We start from the raw sequence: 26,213 nt of genomic DNA on the forward strand, positions 1-26,213 counted from the left end.
CACAGGGTCATGCGGAGCTTATCGGCCCTCATAAGGGTTTTGGATTTACAGAGCCATAAAAATGATTTAAACAAATGAACATAACTACTGTGAAAATGAAGGGGTGAAGAGAAGGGCAAGGTTGTAAGAGAGCTCCAGGAAGTTGGTAGATAATAATAAATTAACAGATGGCAGCGTGCACAAGTTAACTAGAATTATACAGGTAAATACCAAAAGAAACAGCAGAACGAATTTACAGTGGTTCCATGAAGGAATGATGAGGGAGAGAACACAGGGTCACTGCTTCTCATTGTAAACCTTTAAATACTACTTATTAAAAACTGTAAGCATTTTTTAAAAGCTTGTGAATGTTCTTGATGAAGGGTGTAAACCTCAGCTGCAAATGTGTCAGACATGAAATAGTAGCCCTGGCAATGTAGCCAGTGACAGAGAAATGGGATGCCCCAATGGCCAAGGTTGGAGTACGCTGTACAGACCGCAGATACTCTATTTTCCTAAGTGGCATTTTCTTTTCTTTTTTTTTAGGTGAGGCAACCTTTGGTTGACCTCACAGATTACAAGGACCTTGTCATCTTACAATCCCTTATTTTTTTTATTTTTTATGCCTACAGCACCTGGTCTTCCTAGGTGGTCTCCCATCCAAGTACTAACCAGGCCCAACCCTGCTTAGCTTCCGAGATCAGATGGGATCCGGCTTGTTCAGGGTAGCATGGCATTAGACTTAAGTGGTATTTTCTAGATCACCACCAACTGCTATTCTTTTCCTACCCTATATTTCTTTAGGTCACCACCCAGGCCACAGGGGAAAATAATTATTTTCCTTCTGACTAAATTCTACACAACACTCATAATTTTGACCTTATAGTCTATGCTTCTGTGAACAGGATAAAAGAAACCATCCCTGCAATTTTATTTGGAATAAGGCGGTGTTTATATAACTATTTTGACTTTTACCGAAATGGAATCATATTGACCATATTCATTTATACTAGAAGTCTGCATCAAATCTCTAATTGTCAAATTATTTTCCAATTAGGTGAAAATGATACTTTCCATCTTTAATAATGGTGAGGTTTATTATCAATTTGTATAATTTGTGAATTGTGTTCATGTCTTTGCCCATTCTTCTGTGGTCTTTTTCCTACTAATTTGTAAAAGCTAAGGGAACATTGTGACAAGGAAGCCGCTATTTGGAGTCACTGCCTCGGCATTTTACAGTGTGGAAACCCTGCCCACATCAGTCTGGATATTTAGAAAAGACCTAAGCTTAGGATTCCCACCCCAAGTTCCAGCTTTGCTTTTCTCAGGGTACCTTTTAAAATAACCGCTTAAGAGTTAAGCCCTCAATAAGTGATCACTGCCCCAGCCATCATAAAAGTAATAGGTGCTTGCTACCCTGCTCTAACTCCTGCTCACTTGTGACCTGGATGGAGGGCTACCCTTCCCAACTCATTGCTCCCCTCCCATAGCCCCAACCCCAATTTCTGGGATCTGTAAGTAATGAATCCTGTGATGCTACTGCCTTTGTGTGTTTTAAAACTGTGAGTTCAATCAGAATGACTCTGGTTTTCATTTTCACAAGGTGGTAGCTTGGATGCTGAGGTTGCTCCCTGCCTACTGTGAGTGGCTTGTGCCTCCTCATTCGCCAGGTCATAATCTGCATATTCTTAATTCAGTGCTCCAGCTCAGCTTCTCAACACAAATACCCATTTACTACAGTTGTTACATTTTCATGATTTGCTGTTTGCCTTCTGATATTTTCGATCCATAAATTGCTTGTCGGTGAATATTTTTCTTTCCTAGTTCCCTCTTTTATGTTTAGGAAGGCTCTTCTACCCTGAGATCAGTTAATATTTCTATATCCTCCTTTTCCCCACTTTTATTTACCCACAGTTTTAAAGCCCGAGGCCAGTGGTACACACTTGGGCATGTAACTCACTCAGCAGACAAGATTCAGTGACAGACCATAATGACCTATTTTATGAGAATGAGTGAATCCTTCTTAATAGCTTATGATTTAGAATCCTCAGCCACATATTGAGTTTCCTACCAAAATATCCATTTGTTCTCTTCACTCAGCCACCTAACAGCTGTCCCTGTTTTTCAGGTGTCCTGGAATCCTGATGGCAAACTTCAAGGGCCATGCTCTCCCAGGGAGTTTCTTCTTGATAGTTGGACTGTGGTGGTCAGTGAAGTACCCGTTTAAGTACTTTCATCAAAAGAGAAAAAGGAGCCAATATTATCAGCGTCTTGAGATCACTGAAGCTGCCATCAGAACTTTATTTTCAATCATTGGTAAGACTGGGCATCACCTGGTCCAGGGGATCTCGCCATCATACCCAGAATCTGTTTTCTAAACCCAGTGAAATGGATGTTTCCACTGACAGAGATGACAGAACAAGGATTTTCAGTTGGCCACTAAACTAAATATTTTATCATAACATCTGTTGTGTACGAAGCTTTGTAACAGTTAATAGCACCTTACATCTTACATAATAGCACCTTACATCTTACATAATAGCCCTAGAAAGATGTAGGTATGAGATGTAGGAACTGTAGACATACTTTATGAAAAATATAAAACCCAAAAATAGAAGAAAAAAAAATTAGAAGAGTAAGCTCATGTTCTGAGAAAGTACTAAGTGGTAAGTTTAGTTTTAGAAAAATCAACTTTTGTCCCTCAACTGTCTCTCCACTAGAATCTTGAGTACTTAACACTCAACTCATTGGCCTATCCTCCACCACCAAATCTCAAGCAATTATAGAGAGGGGAGTTTATGCTAGAAGGCTAGTGAGAGGCAGTGGAAGAGATTGAAAAAAGCCAAGAGGGCTGTTTGAGGGGGGTCTTCTTTTATTGTGCCCCATTCCAACAGAATGCACCCACTTCACTTACTCGTCATCTATTCCACTCCACTTGTGGCCCTCAAGGAACAAGTAGTGCCAACAGTAGAGTGTTCTTCAGGATCAACCCATCACATGAGTAATGAGAGGTCTTATTCTGCAATTGCATTTGCCACTTACCATCTTTGGCCTAGTTTCTTGGGAGGGAGTGAAACAATGACAGCAGCTTCCCTTGGAGTCAGTAAATGTACATAGCTCTGTTTGCCTGGTCCAGCTGAATTTTCCCATTCGCCAGCCATTTAGGCATCAGAAAGTATTTCTCATATTTCTGGAGCTGAGAAGTGACAGGGATCATAAGGCTTAAATGGTAAGCATCAACTTTACCTAAATAAAGCTAAAGAAATTGTACTTGGGTGAAAATAATATTCACTCACAAATTATCTCTTGAGCTCCTACCATATGCCAGGAGCTCACTGTTGTAGACACTGGGGATATAATGGAGAACCAAACATAGTCCCTGCTCTCACAGGGCTTCCAATCTAGTGTCACTGAGACATCCTCCCCCTGGGTTGTTTTCACCAACTCCTTGATCTTTTATACATAAATTCAGAAAGGAACTGGGCTTGAGAAAAAAAACAGAGTCCAGAAGGTTGTCATGGAGAATTTATTCTAAGCCCTAAGGACATTTTGGGCACCAGGCATAAAGGTAAATCTTTGGTCTTCTAAAACAGGTGACAGTAGAAGAGATAAAAACTGAGCGCTACACTGTGGCACAGCTTCATCAATCTTCTGGCTCCAGTCTCTAAAGCTTGCCTCTCCTAAGATACTGTATGGCCAGAAACACCAAGTTGAAGTGTTTAGGACACCGAGTCCTAAAGCTATGGGAAGGACCGTAAGTCACAGAGCTCCCTCCATGCCTAGGAAAAGCACTCGCTTGAAGTCTGCCCTGACAGAAACACACCTGGGAGCTGCTTCTCTCCCTCAGGTGTGCACAAGTATCGGCATCACTAGCGTCTGTCTGCTCAGATTCTATTCTCAACCTAATCACTTCCTTCTAAGATTTCTTTCACCACTCACTTGTCAGAGAAAGCTCAAAGATTAAGGTATCTGCCATACTCTTGCTTAGGTGACAATGCTTTGCTTTCATCTTAGCTACTAGACAAATTTCCTATGGACTTGTGTGGTAGTGTTTCTATTTCTATTGCTTCTCCTCTCCCCACCTCCCCCTTGTCTAAGAAACAACAAAGGCAAGATGTCTACAAAGGTTCCTCAGCAAATACCTTACTCTGTACTGAAGCAGGTCCACTAAACCATACAGGCCACCTTCACACACATCTCAACTTTGTTCATGACTCAGTTATTTTTTGCTGTCTATTTGTCTTGGAACTACTCTTCCCTCAATTTCTACTCTCATTTCCCTGCAGGGATTCTGGCAGAGCAGTTTGTTCCGGATGGGCCCCACGTCCACCTGTACTCTGAAAACCACTGGATAAAGTTAATGAACTGGCAGCACAGCACCATGTATCTATTCTTTGCAATCTCGGGAGCCATTGATATGCTCACCTATCTTAACACCCACGTTCCCTTGGGGATCGACAGATTGGTTATGGCTGTGGCAACATTCAATGAAGGTAACTTAGTGGTAAGGATGGAAAAAAGGAAGCAAGAAACTGATGAGTTGTGTATATGAGGGATCAGGGCACAAAAGACCAAAACTATTGCAAATATAACCTTCCCCAAATCTTGGAAAAATCCAAATCTCTGAACTTCAAAACCTGAGCAAGACTTGGTCCTATGCTCTGGATGATACAGATGACATGTTTCATAAAGCAGCACATGAAGGCATGAAGCTTGTAGCCAAAGCCACTTATAGTACACAAACTCTCCCTGCTCCCCTGCCTCCCAGCCACCATCCTTATGCATGTGAGTGCCTGTGTGCGCATCCACAAGAATTGTCCAAAAACTGGTTGAATGCCACCAAGCAAGATTATAACTCCCTGTGTACTCCATCCACGACCCTGGAGTGTTATTGTCTGGACTCCATCACAAATAGGAGACCCACCCAGAAGCTAGGATAGATTTCCCAATATAACTCATATTAACTGGGGTTATAGCATTTTGTAATCCAACCACCTCACTTCTGTACCTCAGGAAGAGTTTAAAAAAAAAAAAATGTTGAATAAGGGCAAAACATACACAATTTGTCACAAAGTAGCAGTACTCATTCTGTGTTGAACCCTACTATCAATTCTGTGAAAAAATTTTAAAAGATATATGCTTTGCTGCTTATCCCCACTTTACACGCACACGAAATAAATTTAATCTGCATATTAGTTGCCCTGTAATGTTATAAAAACTGACTTCCAAATGTTGAAAAATCTAGCTTTGAGATAGATCTAGGAGGAAATTCTAATAATGGAAAAAGTCCAGAATGAATGTTATGAAGTAAGAACAAGCAAATCTCTGATGGCTGTGACCGGCTTTGTCAGGTTTTCTCTTCTATCACCATGTTCATAACCGACCACCACTGGACCAGTACATCCACTCACTGCTGCTGTGTGCTGTATTTGGAGGGGCTCTCAGTATATTCTTAGAGGTGATTCTTCGGGACAACATTGTGCTGGAACTTTTCCGAACCAGTCTCACTATTCTTCAAGGCACCTGGTTCTGGCAGGTAATTACCCAAACATTGTATGGATTAAGGGGCCCCACTGAATCCAAGTCCTGATGATGCAGCACTAACACACCACATGGATAGGTTTAGAGGGCCACTTTCCTTACCATGCTCACCCCTTGACCTACATAACCTTTACCCACTAATATCCTGCTGATCTATTAACAAGCAGAATCTATGGAGCGCACACAGTAAACAGATTAAATAGTTCCCTATCTGCCCTCCCTAATAGAGGTACTGATATCATCTACAGGCTCCATTTGCTAAGCCATTCGCCGGAAATTGTTTTAAATGAGCCTATACTAAAACCAGAATCAACTCAGAGCAATTTTCCTGTGCTTCTATGCTAATGCAGGTATGGGAAATGAGGTAATGGGAACCGGCTGGCCTCCTTTGGTAGCCACGAGAAGGAAGCTAGGTTGCTTTCTCAGAACCAACTAATGACAAGGTTGACTCCTCTGTATAATTCACCAGATTGGGTTTGTGCTGTTCCCACCCTTTGGAGCACCCAAATGGGACCAGAAAGATGACTCAAACATCATGTTTATCACCATGTGCTTCTGCTGGCACTACTTGGCCGCCCTCTGTATTACAGCTGTCAATTACTCTCTCGTTTGCTGGTATGTACAAAATGACTTTAGTTTTCTTCCTAACCAATCCCCTGCCCCAGAAATTTACTGCACTGCATCATTTTCATGAAAGATGACCCACCTTTCAGAACTAAGCACTGCTAACTTCTACCACTTAGCAAGTACCAACTACAAGGAAGTTCTGTGCAAGGTACTCTACACCTGCAAATGAGGGTGATGAGGCTTTGAGAAGGTAAAGGACCTATTGGTTAGTAACCTGACAGACTCAGGTTTCAAATGCAGTTCTGACAGATTTTAAGCCTGTGATGTGATAGGTAAAACTTCTGAATTAGGCATCTACTGGGTTGCAGTCCCTGCTCGGTCCCTGGTTCATTTTAAGCCCATCACCTTATTCCTGGATTTGCCCTTCCTACTTCCCAGAGATGTTATGACAATCAGATAAGATGCCATAGCAGCAAGTGCTCTCTAAAGTGCTCTTCAGTCTATGGCCATGCCTCCCTGAACAAGCCTGATCCCATCTGATCTTAGAAGCTAAGCAGGGTTGGGCCTGGTTAGTACTTGGGTGGGAGACCACCGAGGAAGACCAGGTGCTATAGGTGTAAAAAATAAAATAAGGGATTGTAAGCTGACAAGGTCCTTGCAATCAATCAATCGATCAATAAAGTGCTCTTCAGAGATTATTGTAATAGCTAGTAATTCCTACGTACTTTGTCCCAGACAATGTGGGAAGCACTTAAAGTGTATTACCCCATTATATCCTCATCACTTTATATAGTATGTAATGTTTTCCAGATCAGAAAACCAAGGCTTCAAAAGACTGAGTAATCTGATCAAGGTCACCCAATGAGTAAATGGCAGAGGCCCAGTCTTCAAGCACAATGCTAGAGTGACTTTTAGCATATGGTATTATTAACTTTGTTGTTGTACCTGCCCTTTTTCCTGGTTCCTGATTTCCTTACCCAAAGCAGATACACTTCACCCAGACAGAGTTCCACACATACCAAACAGAAGGTAACTCAAGGTCACATTTCTTTCAGTGCTACTGACTGTTCAGTGTAATAAAGTGGGAGGCAGGAAATGTAAGTTTAGCCTCAACTGATTATTAAACATTATTAATCATAGTCCCTTTATCTAACAATGAATACTATTTGAAAAGTCAGATATGTAAACAATCGTGATATTTGATAGACATATAAAGAAAAATGCTTTAAGAACCAGTAGATGGCTTCACATACTTGGGTGAGAAGTAAGGGAGTTTGCGGTGGGGAGGAGCTAATTTTGTGTTTCTCCATTACAGCCTTTTGACTCGGTTAAAGAGGCATGGAGGAGAGATCATTGAGATTCAGAAGCTAAAATCAGATCGCAAGTACCAGGAGGCCCTCTTGGGTGGCTCAGATGAAGAATGAAAGGCCATCAGTCATCAATGGGGGGGTGGCTATATCCCTTTGAGCACAAACAGCTAGTGTTTAAAGGTGTAGCTCATCTCTATTTTAATGCTGGCTTTAATCTGCTCTTAAAGTTCTATGTATTTGCACCTTTTCATTTAATTGACTAGTCTGTGTTGGTATGGTATCCTTCATAAAGAAAACCAAAGCAAGCCTTTATTTGTGTCTCAGAGTGAAAAGAAATCAGACTCCGATAGTTTCAGAACAGGAAGTGGCCTCATGGATGAATCCAGGATATGAATCCGGCAGAACTTACTGCTTCTGATAACGTTATCTTTTTCCTCACGAAAGCAGGTACTTTCTTATCAGAAAGTGAATGACAGTGCCTTATTTTAGAAAAGTAAAAAAGTAATGATTTATTTACAAGCTTTGGTATTTGAAATGTTGTTAAACATCTCCTAACTAATAATATTCCAGAGTACTGTTGATAAGTGACGAAGTTAGGCCAAGGGTGATTTTTTATTTAATCAAGAAGCTAGTTAGTGGCCCAGCAGAGAGCTGGAACTCAGATGTTCTGACTCTTCAAAAGTACCCTCATAAGAGGATGCTGACAGGAAATCTGTATGATGAGGTAGAGAAAAAATGTCAGGTTATGGAAGGCCTTGAATTTTAAATACAGCTGAAAGCAAAGGGTAAGAATCCTGCAAAGAATATGAATCTTGAACTAGCAATGTAAATCTTGATACTCTAGTCTTGGTTCTGAATGTGTTCTTTTTTAAACCTCCTTCAACAAATATTTATTAAACATCTGCTTTGCACCAGCACTGAAATGGTTCTAAGGATTAACAAAATCTGTCCAGCAAAGAATTCGCAGTCTAATGGGAGAGATATACAAGCAGTTACATACACAACAACCGGTGCCATAAGGGGTAAGTATAACCATGAGAGACAAAGGAGAGAAGACAGATGGGAAGTCTGCCCCACAGAAAAAGCACATTCCAGGAGGAGAATAGTATGTGCAAAGGCAATGAAAGCATGAAAGAATATGAAGACTAAATATTAAGTTCTATAAATAAAATTAGGTAAGAACAAATTTGAAAATTCTTATAGACCAAACAGTATCATTCACTTGTATGGCATTTTTCAGATTTTGAAATATATCTCTCACTTGTTTCTCACAGCCACCTGTAAGTACATTAGGTTCTTCAGAGAAGTTGTTTAGCCTAAGGCCACACAGCTACTACGTTGTAGAACCAGTCTTCAGTAGAACTCAAAAGCCATCTTATTTCTCGCTCTACCCCTCTGCTACTTTACACAAATACAGCAGAGATCATTTACATGGAGTACTGTTTGTGCTTTGGAAGAAACGCTGGACCCAGTGAAAGGTAACCTCCTGTGGTTGGCCAGCATTTCGGAGCTGAAGTCACAGCTTAGAGGTTAAGAATGAGCTGCTTGAAAACACCAATTTCAAGAGAACCCGTAGGTCCCCTTTCAGGATCCACCTTGGTTTGCCTGCTGAGTAGAAGAAACTCAACATTCATTCAAGTACTAGAGGACCTATTACTGACAATTAATGTAAAACATGTTCTTTCCTCGGGGACTGGCGGGAAGGAGGAACCTAGTCTGTTTTAGTTCCAAAGTGAAAATTTCCATTTTGATTAAAAAGGGCGGGGCAGAATACTTTAAGAAAATATAGTATTTTCTCCAGAGTGAGAGGATGAGGTGTTAAGATTAAATATAAAACATAGTCCCTTTCACAGCATGGTCGGGGATACCTTCACGGAAGTGATCAACCCTGGCATAAACAGTCTGATGTGGTATTACAGTACGAACCCATCACAATGCTATTCACCAAATCCAGTCTCAGGCACACAGTCCGAAAAATTGTACCAACCTGTCGACCAGAGGTTCAGAGGCTCAATGGCTACCACAAGTTCTTCTGGAATTGTTCCCCCCACACACTCATGAGGGCCAAGTCTAAGACCCTTGAGGTCTGCAAATGCTGGTGATGTCACTTGAATAACTCCAATAGGGGGTCTCTACTCTATGGTGCTCCACTACAGGCTGGTCAGTACCCAATTATCTTTCCCAGGGAGTCAGTCCTACGCTGGCATCCTGAAATCTACCTGTCCTCTTAAGAGGTAAATATCTGAGGCCAATAAGGAGACAGGCAGTCAGGTAACCTCAGTAAACAAAAGTGGAGCAGGGTTCGGGCTGAATGCCAGAGCTACTTTAATGAAATTTGTTAAATAAATTCAGAGGGTGTTTGTTTTAACCAGCAGTAAATACCCAAGACAGCATTCCTCAAATTTCTACTTTTCTCATTTAGAAACTGTCACATGGACTTTTCATGTGAAATCGAACTCCAGGAAATGACATGTGGATATCAAAATATAAGTTTCCTTCATTGCAGTCCTTCTCTCTCATCATTACCAATCTTTTTTCTGTGCCAGCCTTCTACTACCCCTCAAATGCCCAATCCTACCTTAGCCAATTCACCTCTGTTCTTTGTAATCCAGGCCCACCACTCTTAATGCTGGATTTTCCCCAAGTCTCACCATGACACATCACTGTATCCTCTTAAGAAGGCAGCAGAAAGGGCACTTAGAATCAGAAAACTGGTTTTACATCTTGGATCTCTTTCACATCAACTGAGACTCGCATTTTCTCACAATTAAAACAGGGATGATAATATCTATTTTACAGAGCTGCTTTAAGAATCGAACGTGATGTCTGCAAAACCTGTGTCGCCAACAAGGTATCTCTCCTCCTCTGCTACTTGCCTAATCACACTCAACTTCCACCCAGCAACCCCCTCTAAACTAGGCCACTCCATTTCTTTGCCCTCCAATTCAACTTCCTCACCCAGGCCCCATAACATATCACTAAACTTCCAGAGTAAAGATATGTTTTTAATAATCTGGATAATTTCAAGGTACAGGGAAGCCCTGTCACTGCAGAAAAGCTTCACCATCCAACCCCTGCTCCAAAACAAAAGAGGCATACAACCAGTGCTTTAATTAAATGACATTTAAAAACTTTGTTCAGAGCTCTGCTTGTAGTTTGATGAAGGCTGAGAAGTGTGAAATAGCCAGGACTGAATGACTTGTAAATCCAGACTGCCCTCTTCTGTGGTTGCCTAAGAGGAATATCCACTCTCTTCTTGCTATCTCTATTCTGGAGTAGAAGTCAGCAAAGTTTTTCTTAAGACCATATAAAAAGTACTTTAGGCTTGAGGGCCACGTAGTCTCTACAGCAACTATTCAGTTCTGCCTTTAAAATGAAAGCAACTACAGATAATACATAAACAAATGGGCATGGGCTGTGTTCTAACACAACTTTATTTAGAAAAATGGGTAGCCAGCCCAAGGGCCATGCTTTGCTGTCTTTTGTTCTGAAACAAAGCAGAATGTATAACCTTTGAACTGAAATAAAGTGTGTGCTGCAAAAGCAGCATCTCTGCTGGCATTCACCTCCTGTGTCCACTGGCTCTGAACTCGCATGTGAACATACTTGACAAAGAGAACAAAGTTAGCTGGTGAAGATATAGACCAGTCAGGATCCTGATACCCCACCTTTAAGAGGTAGTGCCAACTAATCCCATTTCAGGGACCCCATAGAATCTCACTTCTTATGTTTCTTTCTCATCTTAAAGCCTCTCCATTACTATGTAGTTATCAAGTCAGTCACCAATTTGTAAGAATCTTGCTATTCTCTCATTCTGGTCAAAAGAATAAGGAATCAGTTTAGTGGGGCTAGAGCCCAGGTTTCTTTTTGACAAAGATGTAAAATAGGTACTTTAAAAAAATAAGTTACATAAAAATTTTTGGACACAAAACTCCTATCCAGACCACTAGTCCCAGAGAAGACCAGAAGGTAAAAAATATGATCCACATATAGAACGACGCTTATTCACTGTCCGCATTCTGTAACTGTAAGCCCTCCCTCAGCATCTTGCTCGCAGGAGATAACTTTGGCTTGTGTGATACAACTGAGACCTGACACAATTCTGAGGGAAGCTTCTCCTGGATCAGTACAGAACAGACCTGGAGTGAACCTTCCTTAGTGTCCTCCACTGTGGAGTGTGGTGGCAGAATCCCAGCCATTGCTGCCGTCATCCCACTACTGGCCTTCCTTAGACAGACAAGCTTAGCGGAAGGATGCAACTTCCCTGCTCCCTTCGTTTTAGCCAGAAGGGCAGACCAGGTATGGGCTTTTCTGAAAGCCATCTTTCTCTCGGAATCACTGTTGTTCCGGTGCTTGCTTAGGAGATGGTGCTGTGGTCACAACAACAGTGGAGACTGCTTTGGAGGAACCAGAAGCTGTACCCTGTTGAAGATGGGACGCAGGGACAGTCTGGATGCGCACCTGTTTGCAAAGAGAATGTCTGGTCAGCAGACTGCAAATAGGCACATCAGTTGAGAACAAACAACAAGGAAAAAAGAGAGAAGCACGGCCAATAGTGCATCTTGGAGCTTACCTGTGTAGTCTGACCTTGCTGCTGAAGCTGCTGCAACTGCTGGGCAGTGAGGAAACTGACAGGCTTATTGCCGGCAATGAGCTTAGTACCCGCTGGCATGGTGGTAAGGATGATGTTGCGGCCCAACCCACTGAGGCTGTGGAGGGAAAACAGGAGTGAGGTAGTGATAGGATGGGGTTATTATCTCTGGCCCAGAATTAGGCCATGTGTGAAGGAAAACAGGAAGGCCTGGTGCTCAGAGCAAAGTCCAGCATTCTGGACTGAAATGGAAACCAGCCGGTAAGACCACCTTTCTTTCAGTTTCTATGCTTCCTATATCAGGAGAAAAGAGCAAGCCCAAAGGCTCCTCCTATGCTTTGGACAAAATGACCCTGACACATACATGCCTTGATCAGAGCGGGTAATAGACAGGGCCCCAGGGAGGTGTGTGCTCCTGACAGGAAACTCTCCCTCCTCCAAAACAGCCTCCTTGAGACCTTCAAAATTATTTCATCATGCCCTCTATCCCTGTTTAAATCAGGGCCACAGAAAGCCCAGGCTCCTAAATAAGCCCTCATCCTCTAACCTATGACACCGTAGGGCTCATATGCACTAGTGAGGCATTCCCCAGCACCCACTGGAAATTGCCATCTGAGCCATGTCACCACCAACCCCTTCCCAGCACTCCCCATACCCTTCCTTGCTTTTTCTCCATAGTATATCTCAGCACTCCATGTAGTATTATTTCCTCCCCTTCACTATAACGTAAATTTGAAGACAGCACAGATTTTTGTCTATTTTAACCACTGCTGTATCCACAACACCTAAAACAATACTAGGTGCTCAACAAATCTTATTCGTGAGCCCAACAAAGGAGGAGCGGTATCAAAGGAGAGCCCCAAGAAAACCAGCTGCTCTCCTAACATGCGACAAGGAGCCACCCAGAAGCTTTACCCACCCCTCACCATAGGACTTACTTGGCTCCAAGGTTGCCTTTGATGATGGGGGCTGTGACCACACTTTTGCCCTTCATAGGCTGGCTAATCACAGAGAGTGGAACTGTGATCCGTGTCGGTAGCTTCCCCTAGAGAGAAAAAGCAATCAAGTTTATGGGATAGGAAGTAAGAAAAACACCAAGTGTCACCTCCAGGGCTGTAAGAGCTGAGGAGCCAGCTCTCAGATGCCTTCATTCCTGGTACTCTGCAGGGTCCCAATATTCCTGAGGTATGGCCCACAGAGTCCTCACAAAACTGCAGCACATATGCTGTTGTTAAGGGCTCTATACTATATTTAGGGGTCACCTGATCTGTTATCATCCTCTTTCGTGCTGCCTAAAGCAGCAGCAACCATGTATAACTACTCTCATCAGGATGAAATGTGTACCTGAATCACAAAGGAAAGTGGATGTTCTCTTAAGCACAATAAGAGTCTGAGCTACTTAGAGGCGAGGGTCTTACTCATCTGTGTAACCCCTGATACTTGGCACTCAACAACTGTTTGAAGTAAATGTGTGGAAAGACAGAGGCACTCAAAAATTAAAACAGTAAGTGCATAACTACTGCTTCAGTGGCACAAAGGCTCACTGGTGGGGAGCACACAGCAAGGCGTGCTAGATTAGGAACAGGTCACATTCTCTAGGTGCTGTTTCACAGAGATAAGAGAGGTTAGTTAGGGGACACTAATAATAAACTCAACCAAGTGAAAAGTCCAACCCCAAAACTAATAACGCCTAAGAGGAACAAAAAAGAAGCTGAAAAGGCCTACTCTTTGGGATTTCATTGCATTATCTGTTTTTAGGTTGCCTTGCCTGGTTTTTAAGCCTTGGCTCGTAATAAAATTTATAGACAGTAAAATCCTGTGTAAACCTGATTTAAAAAAAAAGATTCAAGAGAGGTGGTTAAAAGAATGCTAAGAAAAGGCACTGGCATTTCCTACGGACAAGCTAGTTCTAACAAAGCCAGGCACTTAGGCACAAAACTGCATCAGAGCTGACACAATTTGTAGCCCATTAGAAACCACTTAAAGATGTCAACAGGAAACAGAATACCATGAGATGGTGCCTCTAGGTGGATTTATTTATGGTTCTATTGCCTTAGATGCTTAAAACCATTTCAGGCCACCACTATATTTGCTGCAATTGTCCCTTTGTGCACTAGCCTAACTAGCTGACCAGACAGGGAAAATTCAACACTTCTTGCCCTGCTAAATGCTCTCCAGTTATATCTATCCAAATTGATTATAACAGGGTAGATGCCACTAGGTACTAGCTTCCTATGTTTAAGGATTCAAGTAAGCACTGTTTCCTTTCTTATTTTAACTTCTGTAATATAAGAACTTAAATATTTCCTTTTAAGCTACTCTATATATCAGGATTTGTTGTATATATCGACCTTCCCCTGTCACTCTGGCTTTTATCTAAACTACTGAGGTTTCACTATACATTTTGCTTAGTAAAGTAAAACTATGTTCTACACTGTTCATATGCACTCCACTACACAGAACAGTGCTCCTTGTCTAAAAGCTAAAGAATAAACACACATGTACCCAGAACACACCTATGTTGATATGGGAATTTGGTTTATGATAAATGTAGTACTTTAAGTTAGTGGGAGAAGGGATAACTAGTCAATGATGTTGGAATAATTTGAAAACATAAAATGAGATCTCTACCACATCACTTACAAAAACATATTTCAAATGGATTATCAGTTATACTTTTTTAAAACTGAGAGTATTCTATGAAAATAAAGCATTAATGTTTCTAAAACCCTGGGGTAAAAAAGGCACAAGACACAAAACCTAGGAACCATAAAAGAAATGTTGATAGATCTAATCAGATGAAATACCGGTAGAGCAAAACACTCCATATGCAAGGTAAAAAATGACAGAGCAGAGGAAAATATTTTCTACACATACAAAGAAGTAACGTCCAGAAGACATAAAAGGCACCTCAAACAATATAGAAAAGCTAAACACCCCAGAAGAAAACTAGCAAAAATTTATTCACCACTGGAGAGCACATGCCAATCTCCACAGGAATGGATGGTCAACCTCACTACAGAGGAGGGAAACAAAAGAGAAAAAGAACTCTGAATGTCACCAGTCAGCTAGCTACAAAAAGTTAAAGACATGATATGCAGCACTGGTTAGGGTGGGTGGGAAACAGGACTTGATGGGAGTGTAAGATGGTATGGCCTTTTTAGCAGCACAACTGGAGTATCCAAACTTCTAATATGTATACTTCCCTGGTCTAGTCTAGGCACCTTTGCTCAAAAAAAACTTATACATATTCACATATACACATACGAACATTCACTGTAGTGCTGGTTTAACAGTGAAAGTGTGCCCTTTAAAAGAATGGTTAAAGCACATCCCTTCTATGGACTACCACAGTATTGTGAAAAAAAATGTAGTCAGTATCTGTGGAAGATCTAGACAATCCCCAAGACATTTTTTTAAGTAAACAAAGCAATCCACAACAATACATAGTGTTTTGTTAAACTATGTGCATATGTATGAAAACACTCAGGCAAAGGACTAGAAGAATAAATGCCAAAGTACCAACAGTAATTAGGCCTCGTGAAGGGAGAATTATAGAGAGTGGTGAAAGAAATTCTGTATTTTACTCTATGTACTTCTGTACTGTTTTAATATTTTTAAAGAACGTATGATCTCGGAAGCTAAGTAGGGTCAGGCCTAGTTAGTACTTGGATGCGAGATCACCTAGGAAGACCAGGTGATGTAGGCGTAAAAAATAAAAAATAAGGGATTGTAAGCTGACAAGGCCCTTGTAATCTGTGAGGTCAGCCAAGGGTTGCCTCGCTCGAGGAAAAAAAAAAAAAAAAAAGAACGTATGCATGTACTACTTTCACAAATTTCTTTCAAAATTAAATAAAAAACCTACTAATAAATAAGCCTGTTTGGGTCAAATGAGGTGATAAAGACAGGGCTTCTAATTTCCATTACTAAAAAGAGAAGTTCCCCAAGCAGAAGGGCTACTCTTCACCACCAACGGTACTCACAGCCTGGGACGTGGAAACAACTGTGGTGCTGACAGGGACCTGCCGCACAGTGGGGGCTCCTGTGCCAATGCTGATAGGGGTGCTTGCAGCCCCAGAAGCCACGGCCACAGTCTTGGATACAGCAGCATTCATACTGGGCAAGGACACTGCAGAAGTATGAACAGTTCCAGAACCACTAGCCACTGAGGACCCTTGCTTGGCATGGGTTGCAACTGTGATGGTCTGGCCTGCTTTGGGAGGCATCACTCCGAGGCCCTGCACGATGCGGATTGTGGCAGCTGGCTTTGCTTCTGAAGAGGCCACCGTGCTTTTCCCCTTCTGTTCTGCCACACTTACACCAAGTGCTGGCATCAAACGAAAAGCTGAACTCGAGGCTTCTGCTGGCTTGAGGTCAGGAGTCACTTTGACCACAGTGGTACCTGTTGGAGTGGATGAAGGGGCACTGGCTGAACTGGCCTTGGCAGGGCTATCAGCAGCATGGACTGGATTGGAAGTGACGTGTAAAGTAGCAGAGATGCCTTTGCCTGTTGTACCGCTTCCTGTCCCGAAGAGGTCCTGGGTCAATTTGACTGTGGTAACCTGGGACTTGGCCAACGTGGCCATCATGTCCGGTGTGATTCGCAGAACCGTCTGGCCTTTGGCATCTGTGGTGATGGAAGAGGGTGGCAGACGCAATACATCCTTACCCTGGATACGGAAGTTAGTGGCTGTGAGTGGAATGCTGTTGCCTGTCTGGGGCTTCACACCAAGCTGCCCAGTGATTGCCACCTGGGTGGGGAAGAAACAGCACTGACCAAAGGATTCACAATGCTACATTAGTTACATAACATAATTAGGCAAACCTCCATTTCATGGGTGTATGTGTTTCATATATTTTTCTAACTTTTTTTTTTAATGATAAACATTCACAAAGAGAACAGTATAACAAATCCATGTACCTACCACCCAGCTTCAAAAGTTATCACTTTGCAATCTTGCTTTAACTATCCTTCCCTATTTTAGGGATTGAGGAAGAAGGAACAGAAATATTTTAAAGTAAACCGGTATATATTACTTTGCTGATCAATGCCTCTGTACACGCCCCTAACCTAGAAGAGGACTTCTGAATTAAAAAATAATCACCTATTATTATCTGATAACATATATTCGCATTTCCCCAACTGTCTCAAAAATGTCTGTCTGTAGCTGTGCTGACCGTTATTTTGAGAGCATTAGCATGGCCAAACTCCCATGTGTAATAGATGTAACCTTTCTAGCCTCAGGGGCTTTCTCTGTCACTTGAAAAATCTCCCCTCTCTCTACTGGACCAGTGCCACCAGAATGCAAACATGCTGTAATAGTTCCCATTTTAAAATACAACAAACACCTTGCTTCACTCCACATCTCCCTCCCCCTGCCCCACTTCACTCTGCTCGACTCCAGTCCCAGTTCACCACTTTCTTCAAAAGCAAAATTGCTCTAAAAACTACCTATATTCACCATCTCCATTTCCTTGCCTTACATTCGCTTTTGAACTCATTCCCAAAAAGCCACTAATCCACTGGACCCAGTCAAGTTCACTCATTACCTATATTCAATTAGTCAATTCTTAGGCCTCATCTCACTCACACTTTCATACACTTGATGCACGTGCTAACTTCAAGAGCACGCCTTTCTCTGGGTCTGCCTTACAAGGCCTCCACATCTCAGCGCTTTCTATCTCGGAAAATATCAGTATCTACCCAGTCACTCAAGCCAAAGGAGTCATTCTTGACTCCCTTCTCTCAGACCCCATAATCAAACCACCAGAAAATCACAAGGGCTCTACCTTCAACCCTATATTCAGAATCCCAGCACTTCTTACCACTTGTGATGACCACTCACAGGAAACCAGCATTACCTCTCACCTGGACTGCTGCAACTGCCTCTGACCTGGTCTCCCTGCTTCCACTCTTAACTCCTAAAGTCAATTCTATGCACCCAGGGGTTTCTTTAAGTGTAAACTACACTGAGTCATTCTGGCTCACAATTTTTCAATGGTTCCCCACCACATTTCAATTAAAATCAAAGTCTGACATGATTAACCAGTGGCGACCTCTCAAGCAACCACGTCCTAACACTTCCACAGTTGCTTACTAAGCCTCAGCTACAACGGCTTTCCTGTTATTCCTCAAACATATTCCTGACTCAAGGTATTTTCACTTGCTCTTCCTATTTCTAGAATGCTTTATCTCCAGCTAATCATAACATGGCATTCTCTCCAACCTCATTCATCTCTCTCAAATGCCATTTCCGCAGACAGGCCTTCTTGATCACCCTAAACAGCATACTGCACTCTCTACCCCACCTCCTACTTACTATTGTTCAGAGCCCCTACTATACCTGCTTGTCCCCTAGTTCTACATGAACTCCACAAAGAAAGGACTTAGTCTGTGTAATATACCACTAAATCTCCAATACTCTGGACAGTGACCTGGCACACAAAAAGCACTTAACATGTATTCGTTTAATAAAAATAAAAAAAAACATTTCTTTATCATCATGTGGTTCCTTTTCTTCATCTGTAAAAAGGGGATAAGAAAAGTGCCAACTCCATGGTGTTTTGAGGATGAAGTTATTTCAGATTTATAAAATGTTTAGCACAGTGCAGGCACATATTAAACACTCCTATCAGTACTAGTTGCTATTCTGCCTAACAATTCTTTGAAGTTCAATTGTTAGTCTTGCATATTCACAACCAAGAAAGCAGAGATGTATTCTTTTACTAATGGTAAAATGAAATGCCAATAACGTATTTAAATTTATCTAAATTATTTCATGGAGAGTCTCCTCCAAATCCATAAACTCGGCTACTAAATCTGAATTACATGGAAAGGAACAGAAAAAATCTCTTCAGCATCTATAGAGCTTGCACTGCCCTTGGTGGGAACTCAGACTTGAAATGCCTGTGAACTAAGGAGCAAAGATCACAAATCACTGAGATCTCTGCTGTCCTCTGCTTCAGGACAAGGGAACTGGATCCCACTGACCTGCTTGATAATGTTCTGTCCGGTAACATTTTGAATGACAGTGGCTGTGGAAGCACTCGGAGCAGAGCTCCCAGGAGAACTCGTGGCTGGCTTGCTTGTAGGGCTGGCTGTGGCAGGGAGGCTTGTCACTGTGAGTCCCGTCTGCCCAGGTCCTGGTCGCTGCACAGTGGCCGCTGCAGTCTGAGCTTTGACTGGAACGGTGGCCATTACTGTCTAGTTCATAGCATGAGGCCGAGAGCTTAATTAGACATTAAGATGTAGACCAGCATGCCACCACCCAGGAAGCGTGCCTCTAAAACTACTTCTAATCTAAGAGCGCTTAAGGCTCACTACTCTCTATAATGTAGCACCTCTTATTTTAATTTTCAAAATGCTTTCACTTAACATCTCATTTTATTCCTACACAAAGGACAAATATACCCTTTTTACAGTAAAGGAAACTGAGGCAGATCAAACTTTTCTCTAAAACTACACAACCAGTTAATGGCATGGCTAAGAATAGAGGAACAATGGAAGGAACCTGAGATTTAGAGTCACGGGTCTGGATTTAATCCCACCTCTCCGAGAGACTTGTTACAACCCTTGGTAAATGACTAAACTTCTCAGAAGTTCTGATCCCCAACAGGTAAAATACAACTTATAAAAATGCTTACCTAGCTGTGAACATTAAATGAGTTCCTGTGATAAACATCAGCAGGAGCAATAATGTAAGGCTCTTCAGTCCTTGCCCAGACTGCCCGTTAGATCAACAGCCCTCCTCTGGGTCCACTGTCCCTGTTTACCTGGGGCATGACTTTGGTCTGTGTAGCAGTGGTCGGAACTCGAATCTGTGGTCCTGCTGGCATCGGTGGCAGTGTCTGTGCCGGCCCTGCTGACTGCTGAGTAACAGCAGGCAGGCTAGGCTGGGCTACCACCCGTACCTGGGGTAGTCCGGCCGAGCCAGAGTGGCTCACAACACGGGCAGCAGCCTGAGAATTTGGTGGAGGCTGACTGGAAGCTGGAGAAAGCATTGTTCCTAGCTGTGGCATTGTCGGGGAAGATACCAGAAGAACACTATGAGGAGAATCGGGGAGAAACAAAACAATCAACTTAGGACATGCATATAAAAGGATTTTGGAGGGAGAAAGCTACAGAAGAAATGGAAGAGCTTACCCTGAGTTAGATTTAGCTGGTTCTGAGATAGTAGTAGGGCCACTTTTGTTGACTGCCGATACAGGCGGAGGGGAGATAGGAGTGGCAGGCAAAGCTGGAGTTGTGGGGGTCACAGGTGTGACTGGAGTAGGTGGCATGCTGGAGTCACTGAGACTCATCTGGCTCTGGTCAGAAGGGCCACTGCTAAGCACCTTCATTGAACTCTCCTTGCTACTGGACTTCTACAAGCAGAAGAGAAAGAGAAATTCACAGGCAGATTTAACGAAGGCCCACTACGGGAAGGCACAGCCCTTATGGTTCCAGATGCACTGAGCTCAGGGAAGGCCTAGTTGCCAGCATCCCCAAAACCACTAAGCTACATGCTCTCAGGAGGTCACTTACCACCTTGGATGGCGGCTTGGGTTTTTGCTGAAGGGCTTTCCTGGCTTTAGCTGCAGCTGCTTGTGCTTGGTGAATTCGCTCTGTAAACAAAAGTGTAAGCTTCAGCAATAGTTTACTCCCAGCACAGTTAAGAAGGTAGTTTCGTTAAGAGCCAAGGCTTCTCTGGTGGGCTAAGTCCTGCCTTTACAATCCTGTCCCGCCTGAATGTCAGTGAAGAGCATAATGGAGTTGGGGCAGAAAGTCAGAAGCATCCCTAGTCTAGTTGGACACACTGCCCAGGTCTCACACACCAAACTCTTCCTCGCTCCGGTCACGATGCAGGTAGATCCATAGCTTCCGTCCAATGTCATATTTCACACATGGGTCTTTTTCATAATGCAGCCGATCCAGTGCACCACTTACTACTGTATTAACCTAAGAATCAGAACAAAGGGGATAAAGGACAAGTTAGATTCAGAAACTGGAGAAAAATCACTGAGTGTTAAGTCACAGCTGATAAACATCTTATCTCAGCCTGGTGGCACCAATAATGCACTATATATCACCTGGCAAAACAGGAAACACTTAGGCTCCTGAGAGAATGAAGGAGATGGTGAACTAAGACCTTTAGCAGAAGCTGAAGGAAAGCTGACAGTCTAATTTGTGCTTCACTTACAGCAAGAGTCTTAGGTTATCACTGCTTGCATTTCTCGAGATATCCTTCTTTTCTCCTTAATTGGTTTTTAAATTTTTTATTATATTTCAAATTTCCTTGTAAATTCTCTGAAAACCTTTCTGCAACAAAACAAAAATAATTTCTTCATCCTACCTGAGTGCTGGTCACATCTGGTGCAAGAAATTGTGAGTCCTTGAGCAATTCACAGATCTCTGCCCGAGTACCTTCTCCGTTAGGCAGCCGAGCGGCGGCATCTCGAACTGATGACATCAGAAAATGAGAAGTCCAAGAGTCAAGCAGGGCTTTTCCTGAGGGAAACTCTTCCTGTCCTTGCTCTGGTGGGTGAAGTTCCCTGAGGTTGTTTCTCTACCTAACTAAGACTCAGCCCTGGGTGGACACTGCCCTCTAGGGACAGTTTCCTATACACTCTTCACATTTAGCCAAGACTGTAATTCCATCACATCTCAGAATTATTATAAACAAAGGTAACAAACAATATCTTGGCCGTGCTGTAAGAGATATCAGATACTTTCATATCACATTACAGCTGTCACATACAACTTAAAATATCATTTCCATGCATCACTATTTGGAAATTACAGGAGTTATAAGATCTACTAGTAAATCTCGCTATTTAATATGATAAAAACATATTTCTGCACGATTAATTTGTTTTAATATTTTGAAAACTATTTCAGTAGGACTGATTTCTTTTGTAACTCTATGCATCTTATTTTTTGCATTTAAAAACATAATTCTGAGAAGGAGTCCACAGGTTTCACCAAAATACTAAAGAGGTTCATGACACGAAAAAAGGTTAAAAACCTCATCTTTAAAAGAATCATAGTCTGGAGGAAGCAAATTCCTATACTAGCTGGCCCGTGTATAATTCCTGAATGAAAATAATTGGAGTGCAGACTTTGGGGAAGAAACATTGATTTCTGATAAATCTCTAGGGGACAGAATTCCCCCCTTCCTAAATTCCTGAGGATGTGGATACAGCTGACAAGAGGAAAAAAAGTGATCATACCAAGAGACAGGATGGTGACATAGGCAGGCCGGTCAGAGCGCAGCAGAGAGTGCTCCCGAGCCTTGTTGAGCGAGGTCTCCTTATCGAACACACCCTTCACAGGCCCCACTACAGACTCAAAGCCATGCATGCGGAAGGTGAACGCCTTATGGGGTTGGCTATATCTGTAACGTTCCTACCAAGAGAAAAGGTACAAGGCTAGTATTAGTGCAGTTCTCCCTAGAGCTCCTATACTATTGTATGGAGAGATTAAAATGAGAAGGAAACAGGCTATTCTACTAGGAATACTGACCGAACTACAGGGGGAAAAAGATGATCTCCAAAATGCCAGTCACCAGCAAAGGGACGAAGAGATAAATATAAACATATTTTGCTATCTAGTAGTAAAGGTCATCAAAACATTTTTTCATTGCCTTTCCTCACACCATTTCTGTCCCTAACAAACAATCCTAACAGAATATCTAAGGTTAAAGATGTGAATTTTCTCTAAGAATCTGGACTCGAGGAGAGCTGCTCTCTGCATGACCTCACAGATGCAGAGGTTCACACTGGGTTCCAGCTGTTTCTTACCTGCTCTTGAAAAGCTCGTTTTTCTTCCCCTGTGCTGGGCCGCACCACATAGTCAGTCCTTCTGGAACATAAAGAATTTTGTGGAATCTAAAAAAACTGAACTCATAAAAACAGGAGGTTGAATGGTAGTTACCAGGAGCTGGCAGATGGGAGAAATGGGCGGCTGTTGCTCCAAGGGCACAAACTTCCAGTTATAAGATGAAAAAGTTCTGGGGGTCTAATGCACAGCATGGTGACTCCAGTTAACAATACTGTTTCATATACTTGAAAGCTGCTAAGAGATCTTAATGATTATTTTCTCACCTTACACACAAAAAAGATTGGTAATTATATGAGGTGATGGAGATGGCAATCACCTCACAACAGATACATGTAACAGATCAACACAATGTTATATGCCAATCATATCTCAACAAAACATGGGGAAAAGAAAAGGCACCATACCAGGCTGAAAACAGTCACATGAGATGATATGATACAAAGAGCTCGGGACTAGAGGTCAAGATTCCAGCCTGCGTCCTGACACTAACCTTGAGCAGGCCACTTAACATCATGTCCCAATTTCTTTATAGGTGACCAATGAAGATGGATTATATGAATCATTCTCAAATGGAAATTGGAGAGGAATTCAGAGAAAAAAGTATGCTCACCTACAAGATAGATCCCACCCCCCTCTACGCAATCCCCTTCCCAATTCAGAATCCTTTCCTCAGGGAGCCACACTTACTGATGGCAGGGTGTTGCCCTCCTCAGGTACGCTGAGGCAGGTAAGAACCAGTGGACTCCAGGGTTCTCTAAAGTCCATTACAGTTCTAATACATTTCTAAAAAGAAATGTTAGAAAAACCATAGCAGTACCTTACACTATGGTTTCATAGAGCACCACCCACCATTAGCGTATTATACTCACACCCGAGGAACAGGGGTTATGCCATCTGAGCTGTCTTCATTTTCCTGATGGAGAAAAGGAAGACATTAACAGGTAAATGGACTAAAAAAATTGTGGCTAAATAAAGGGCTCTGAAAATCCAATTAAGAAAGACCTGATATTTCTCAAAAATCATACCTTACAGAAGGCCTGGTCTTTGGTTTCCAGCCACAGCTGGAAGAGTGCAGCTAATTCCTTTTCATTATCTTGAGACTGGCCTATAAGAATTAAAGGGCAAAAAATAATAAAAAAACAATGTAAGGTATTAGTCAGGATCCCACTTTCTCCTTATTTGCTATATCTACGCCAGAGAGAGAACCTATCAGGACCTGCAGCAATGGTCCTTTGCACACACTATCCCTTCAGCCTGTACTGCCCCTCCATCACTGTCTGCCCGGATCACCCTTCTTGGATGTCCTCTAATTAAATCATTCACTCAGTAAGTGTTTGCTGAGTAGTCACTGAGTGCCAGACACTACACACTAGAGTTACTCGGTGACTTCAGTCTCTTGCTTCACGGAGTGAGCAGTCAAGTGCGGAAAGAGCATATATTATAAAATCAAAAAGTGGTAGGTGTCACAAAGGATGTTAAGAAAGCTTAACCTAGGGAAGTTATCTTAATCTTGGGGGGTCTTCTTCTGGCTAATTGGGGCAAAAGGCATTCTATGCACAGAACAGCAAGAAGGTGGCCCCAAGGCAGAGGAAAAGCTTGATTGCCCTTGACTTGCCTTAGAAAGAGATGAGTACTTTGCCTCTGTGCCCTCCTCCCCTATTACTTTGTTCAGACTCCTCCTTTGGCACTTATCATATGATGATACCTATGTCTTCTGCCCAGACTAGGAGCCACGGAAACCCAACGTCACCCAAGTCTGCTTGGGTGAAGAAGGCATCTTCCAGGGCCCACCCTTCTCAAAGGCTGCTGAGATAACCTCATAATGGTCTCTTACTGTTTTCACTAGTCAATGCACAATACTACCCCAGAAAGCACTGAACTTTCTTACCCAGGGGTGACTCCCACTACTCCCATTCTGTCTTCTAGAAATGCTACTTCATAATCAATAAATTCTCCTACAGCCTAATCCTCTTCTCTCAATACCCACTTTTCTCGACAACTTTTATTTCCTTGTCTGGTGTGAAATCTGGTTCTCATTAATCCTTCTACCTTGGGTATGCTGGCTATTCTCTCACAGCCATGTCCTTCAGAGTTAAGTTCCTCCTTCAACCTCTGATGCCAGGCTATTTCTCTCCAGCTGTTCTAGAAAATCACAATCAAACAAAAGCCTGGTCCCTAAGGCTCTTACCATCCACCTGTACCTACCTTGTCCCCTGCTCCTCACAGGTACTGACTTAGTCATTCCTCCTCACCAATCCACTTCCTGTTTTCATGCTGGGTAAGTGCCATTCATACAGATGGTCCATCCAATAGCCTAACCTCTCAGTTCTGTGACCTTGGTGACCTCTTCCACTCCACCCCAGCCACTCGTTCCCACAACCACAACTGGACTTTATCATTACCTAAAACTGGTCCATCTTCAAAACGCCTAATTCAGTGTTTCTGAACCCTGGCTCCAAATAAGAATCACCTGGGAACTTTTAAAATACCAAGGCCTGCCCCCACTCCCCCAAACAATCAGAACCTCTGTGGGTAAGGCATAGGTATCATTTTTTAAAAGCTCTCCAACTAATTTGGGTACACAGCCAGGGCTGAGAACCTTTATACTAGTCCACACATTCTGCTCCCTGACCATAATCACCTAGCCTTCTTCCTTATTTAACTACTCCCACCAAAACATTACTTTGACTCAAGAGAACTGCTAATCCCATTAGCCTCTTACCTTCGCACTCCCCTCCCCCCATTCAATTCAGAGTCTATCGCCATCATCTCAATAACACCTTTACCAATACAGTAATACCTAATACCTCTGCTCTATCTGCATCATTCCAATCTAGCAAAACTCAAATTCTGAACTATCCACATTCTCCATGCCTTAGGTCGGACAGCTGAGGGCTGCCAAGGAAACATACAAAAAGGGAAAGAATGCCACTACAAATGAATGACGAGCAGCCTCCACTGGCCCCAACACTGCCTGGCAATCTAATATTCTCTCTGGCCGAGCTGATTTCCCATGCTCCATACTTCTTCCCCACTCTTTGCAACCTCCCTTCTCACTCACAACAGACCAACTCGCCTCTCTCACCTCCCACTTTAACAGAAAAGCCGGCAGACCAAACTCCTTGAAACTTTCCACAATAAAACCTAAAAGCTTACTACTGAGTTTCCATTATTTCCTCCTACTATAAGACATGGACTACCTCCCGCCATCCAAGACCAATCTCTTCCCCTCATCTCAGGAATTTATATGGTAAATTTTCCCTTCTCTCCTGTATTTTCAACCTCCTTCTTTCCACTGTACTCTTTCCATCAATATCTAAAACTCAAAGTTTCTCTCATTAAAAAAAAAATACCTCTCTTGGTCACAAGTTCCCCTTACAAACCTCCCGTCCCCTGCTAAACCTCT

At 42.5% G+C, this 26,213-nt stretch overlaps 2 protein-coding genes and 2 pseudogenes across 7 annotated transcripts in view; 2 read left to right on the plus strand and 2 right to left on the minus strand.

The window, feature by feature from the left end:
- The window catches only part of TMEM45B (transmembrane protein 45B), a 31,299-nt gene extending 22,985 nt beyond the window's left edge, over nucleotides 1-8,314 (plus strand). The window contains exons 2-6 of the mRNA XM_006905780.3: nucleotides 2,108-2,295; nucleotides 4,266-4,472; nucleotides 5,331-5,515; nucleotides 5,990-6,135; nucleotides 7,403-8,314. Coding sequence (XP_006905842.1) covers nucleotides 2,124-2,295; nucleotides 4,266-4,472; nucleotides 5,331-5,515; nucleotides 5,990-6,135; nucleotides 7,403-7,511 — 819 coding nt within the window. The 5' untranslated portion in view covers nucleotides 2,108-2,123 and the 3' untranslated portion in view covers nucleotides 7,512-8,314. The remainder of the gene's footprint in view (nucleotides 1-2,107; nucleotides 2,296-4,265; nucleotides 4,473-5,330; nucleotides 5,516-5,989; nucleotides 6,136-7,402) is intronic.
- LOC112470933 lies at nucleotides 603-721 on the minus strand (annotated as a pseudogene).
- On the plus strand, nucleotides 6,586-6,704 carry LOC112470953 (annotated as a pseudogene).
- Nucleotides 8,315-9,698: 1,384 nt separating the features above from the next.
- NFRKB (nuclear factor related to kappaB binding protein) overlaps nucleotides 9,699-26,213 on the minus strand; it is a 32,544-nt gene continuing 16,029 nt past the window's right edge. For 2 of the 6 annotated variants that reach the window (XM_015597497.2, XM_015597495.2), the window contains exons 14-28: nucleotides 23,833-23,912; nucleotides 23,677-23,720; nucleotides 22,901-22,984; nucleotides 22,768-22,825; nucleotides 22,198-22,372; nucleotides 21,321-21,427; nucleotides 20,803-20,926; nucleotides 20,513-20,592; nucleotides 20,132-20,352; nucleotides 19,762-20,032; nucleotides 18,980-19,192; nucleotides 15,972-16,739; nucleotides 12,927-13,033; nucleotides 11,971-12,106; nucleotides 9,699-11,858 (exon numbers count right to left, since the gene is read on the minus strand). In XM_015597497.2, the coding sequence (XP_015452983.1) occupies nucleotides 11,733-11,858; nucleotides 11,971-12,106; nucleotides 12,927-13,033; nucleotides 15,972-16,739; nucleotides 18,980-19,192; nucleotides 19,762-20,032; nucleotides 20,132-20,352; nucleotides 20,513-20,592; nucleotides 20,803-20,926; nucleotides 21,321-21,427; nucleotides 22,198-22,372; nucleotides 22,768-22,825; nucleotides 22,901-22,984; nucleotides 23,677-23,720; nucleotides 23,833-23,912 (2,594 nt within the window). In that variant the 3' untranslated portion in view covers nucleotides 9,699-11,732. Of the gene's footprint in view, nucleotides 11,859-11,970; nucleotides 12,107-12,926; nucleotides 13,034-15,971; nucleotides 16,740-18,979; nucleotides 19,193-19,761; nucleotides 20,033-20,131; nucleotides 20,353-20,512; nucleotides 20,593-20,802; nucleotides 20,927-21,320; nucleotides 21,428-22,197; nucleotides 22,373-22,767; nucleotides 22,829-22,900; nucleotides 22,985-23,676; nucleotides 23,721-23,832; nucleotides 23,913-26,213 lie in introns of all 6 variants that reach the window. The other 4 variants (XM_015597503.2, XM_015597508.2, XM_015597507.2 and 1 more) reach the window with 3 other exon arrangements.

The sequence above is a fragment of the Pteropus alecto genome, unplaced genomic scaffold (genome assembly GCF_000325575.1).
Source record: "Pteropus alecto unplaced genomic scaffold, ASM32557v1 scaffold210, whole genome shotgun sequence".
NCBI lineage: Eukaryota > Metazoa > Chordata > Mammalia > Chiroptera > Pteropodidae > Pteropus > Pteropus alecto.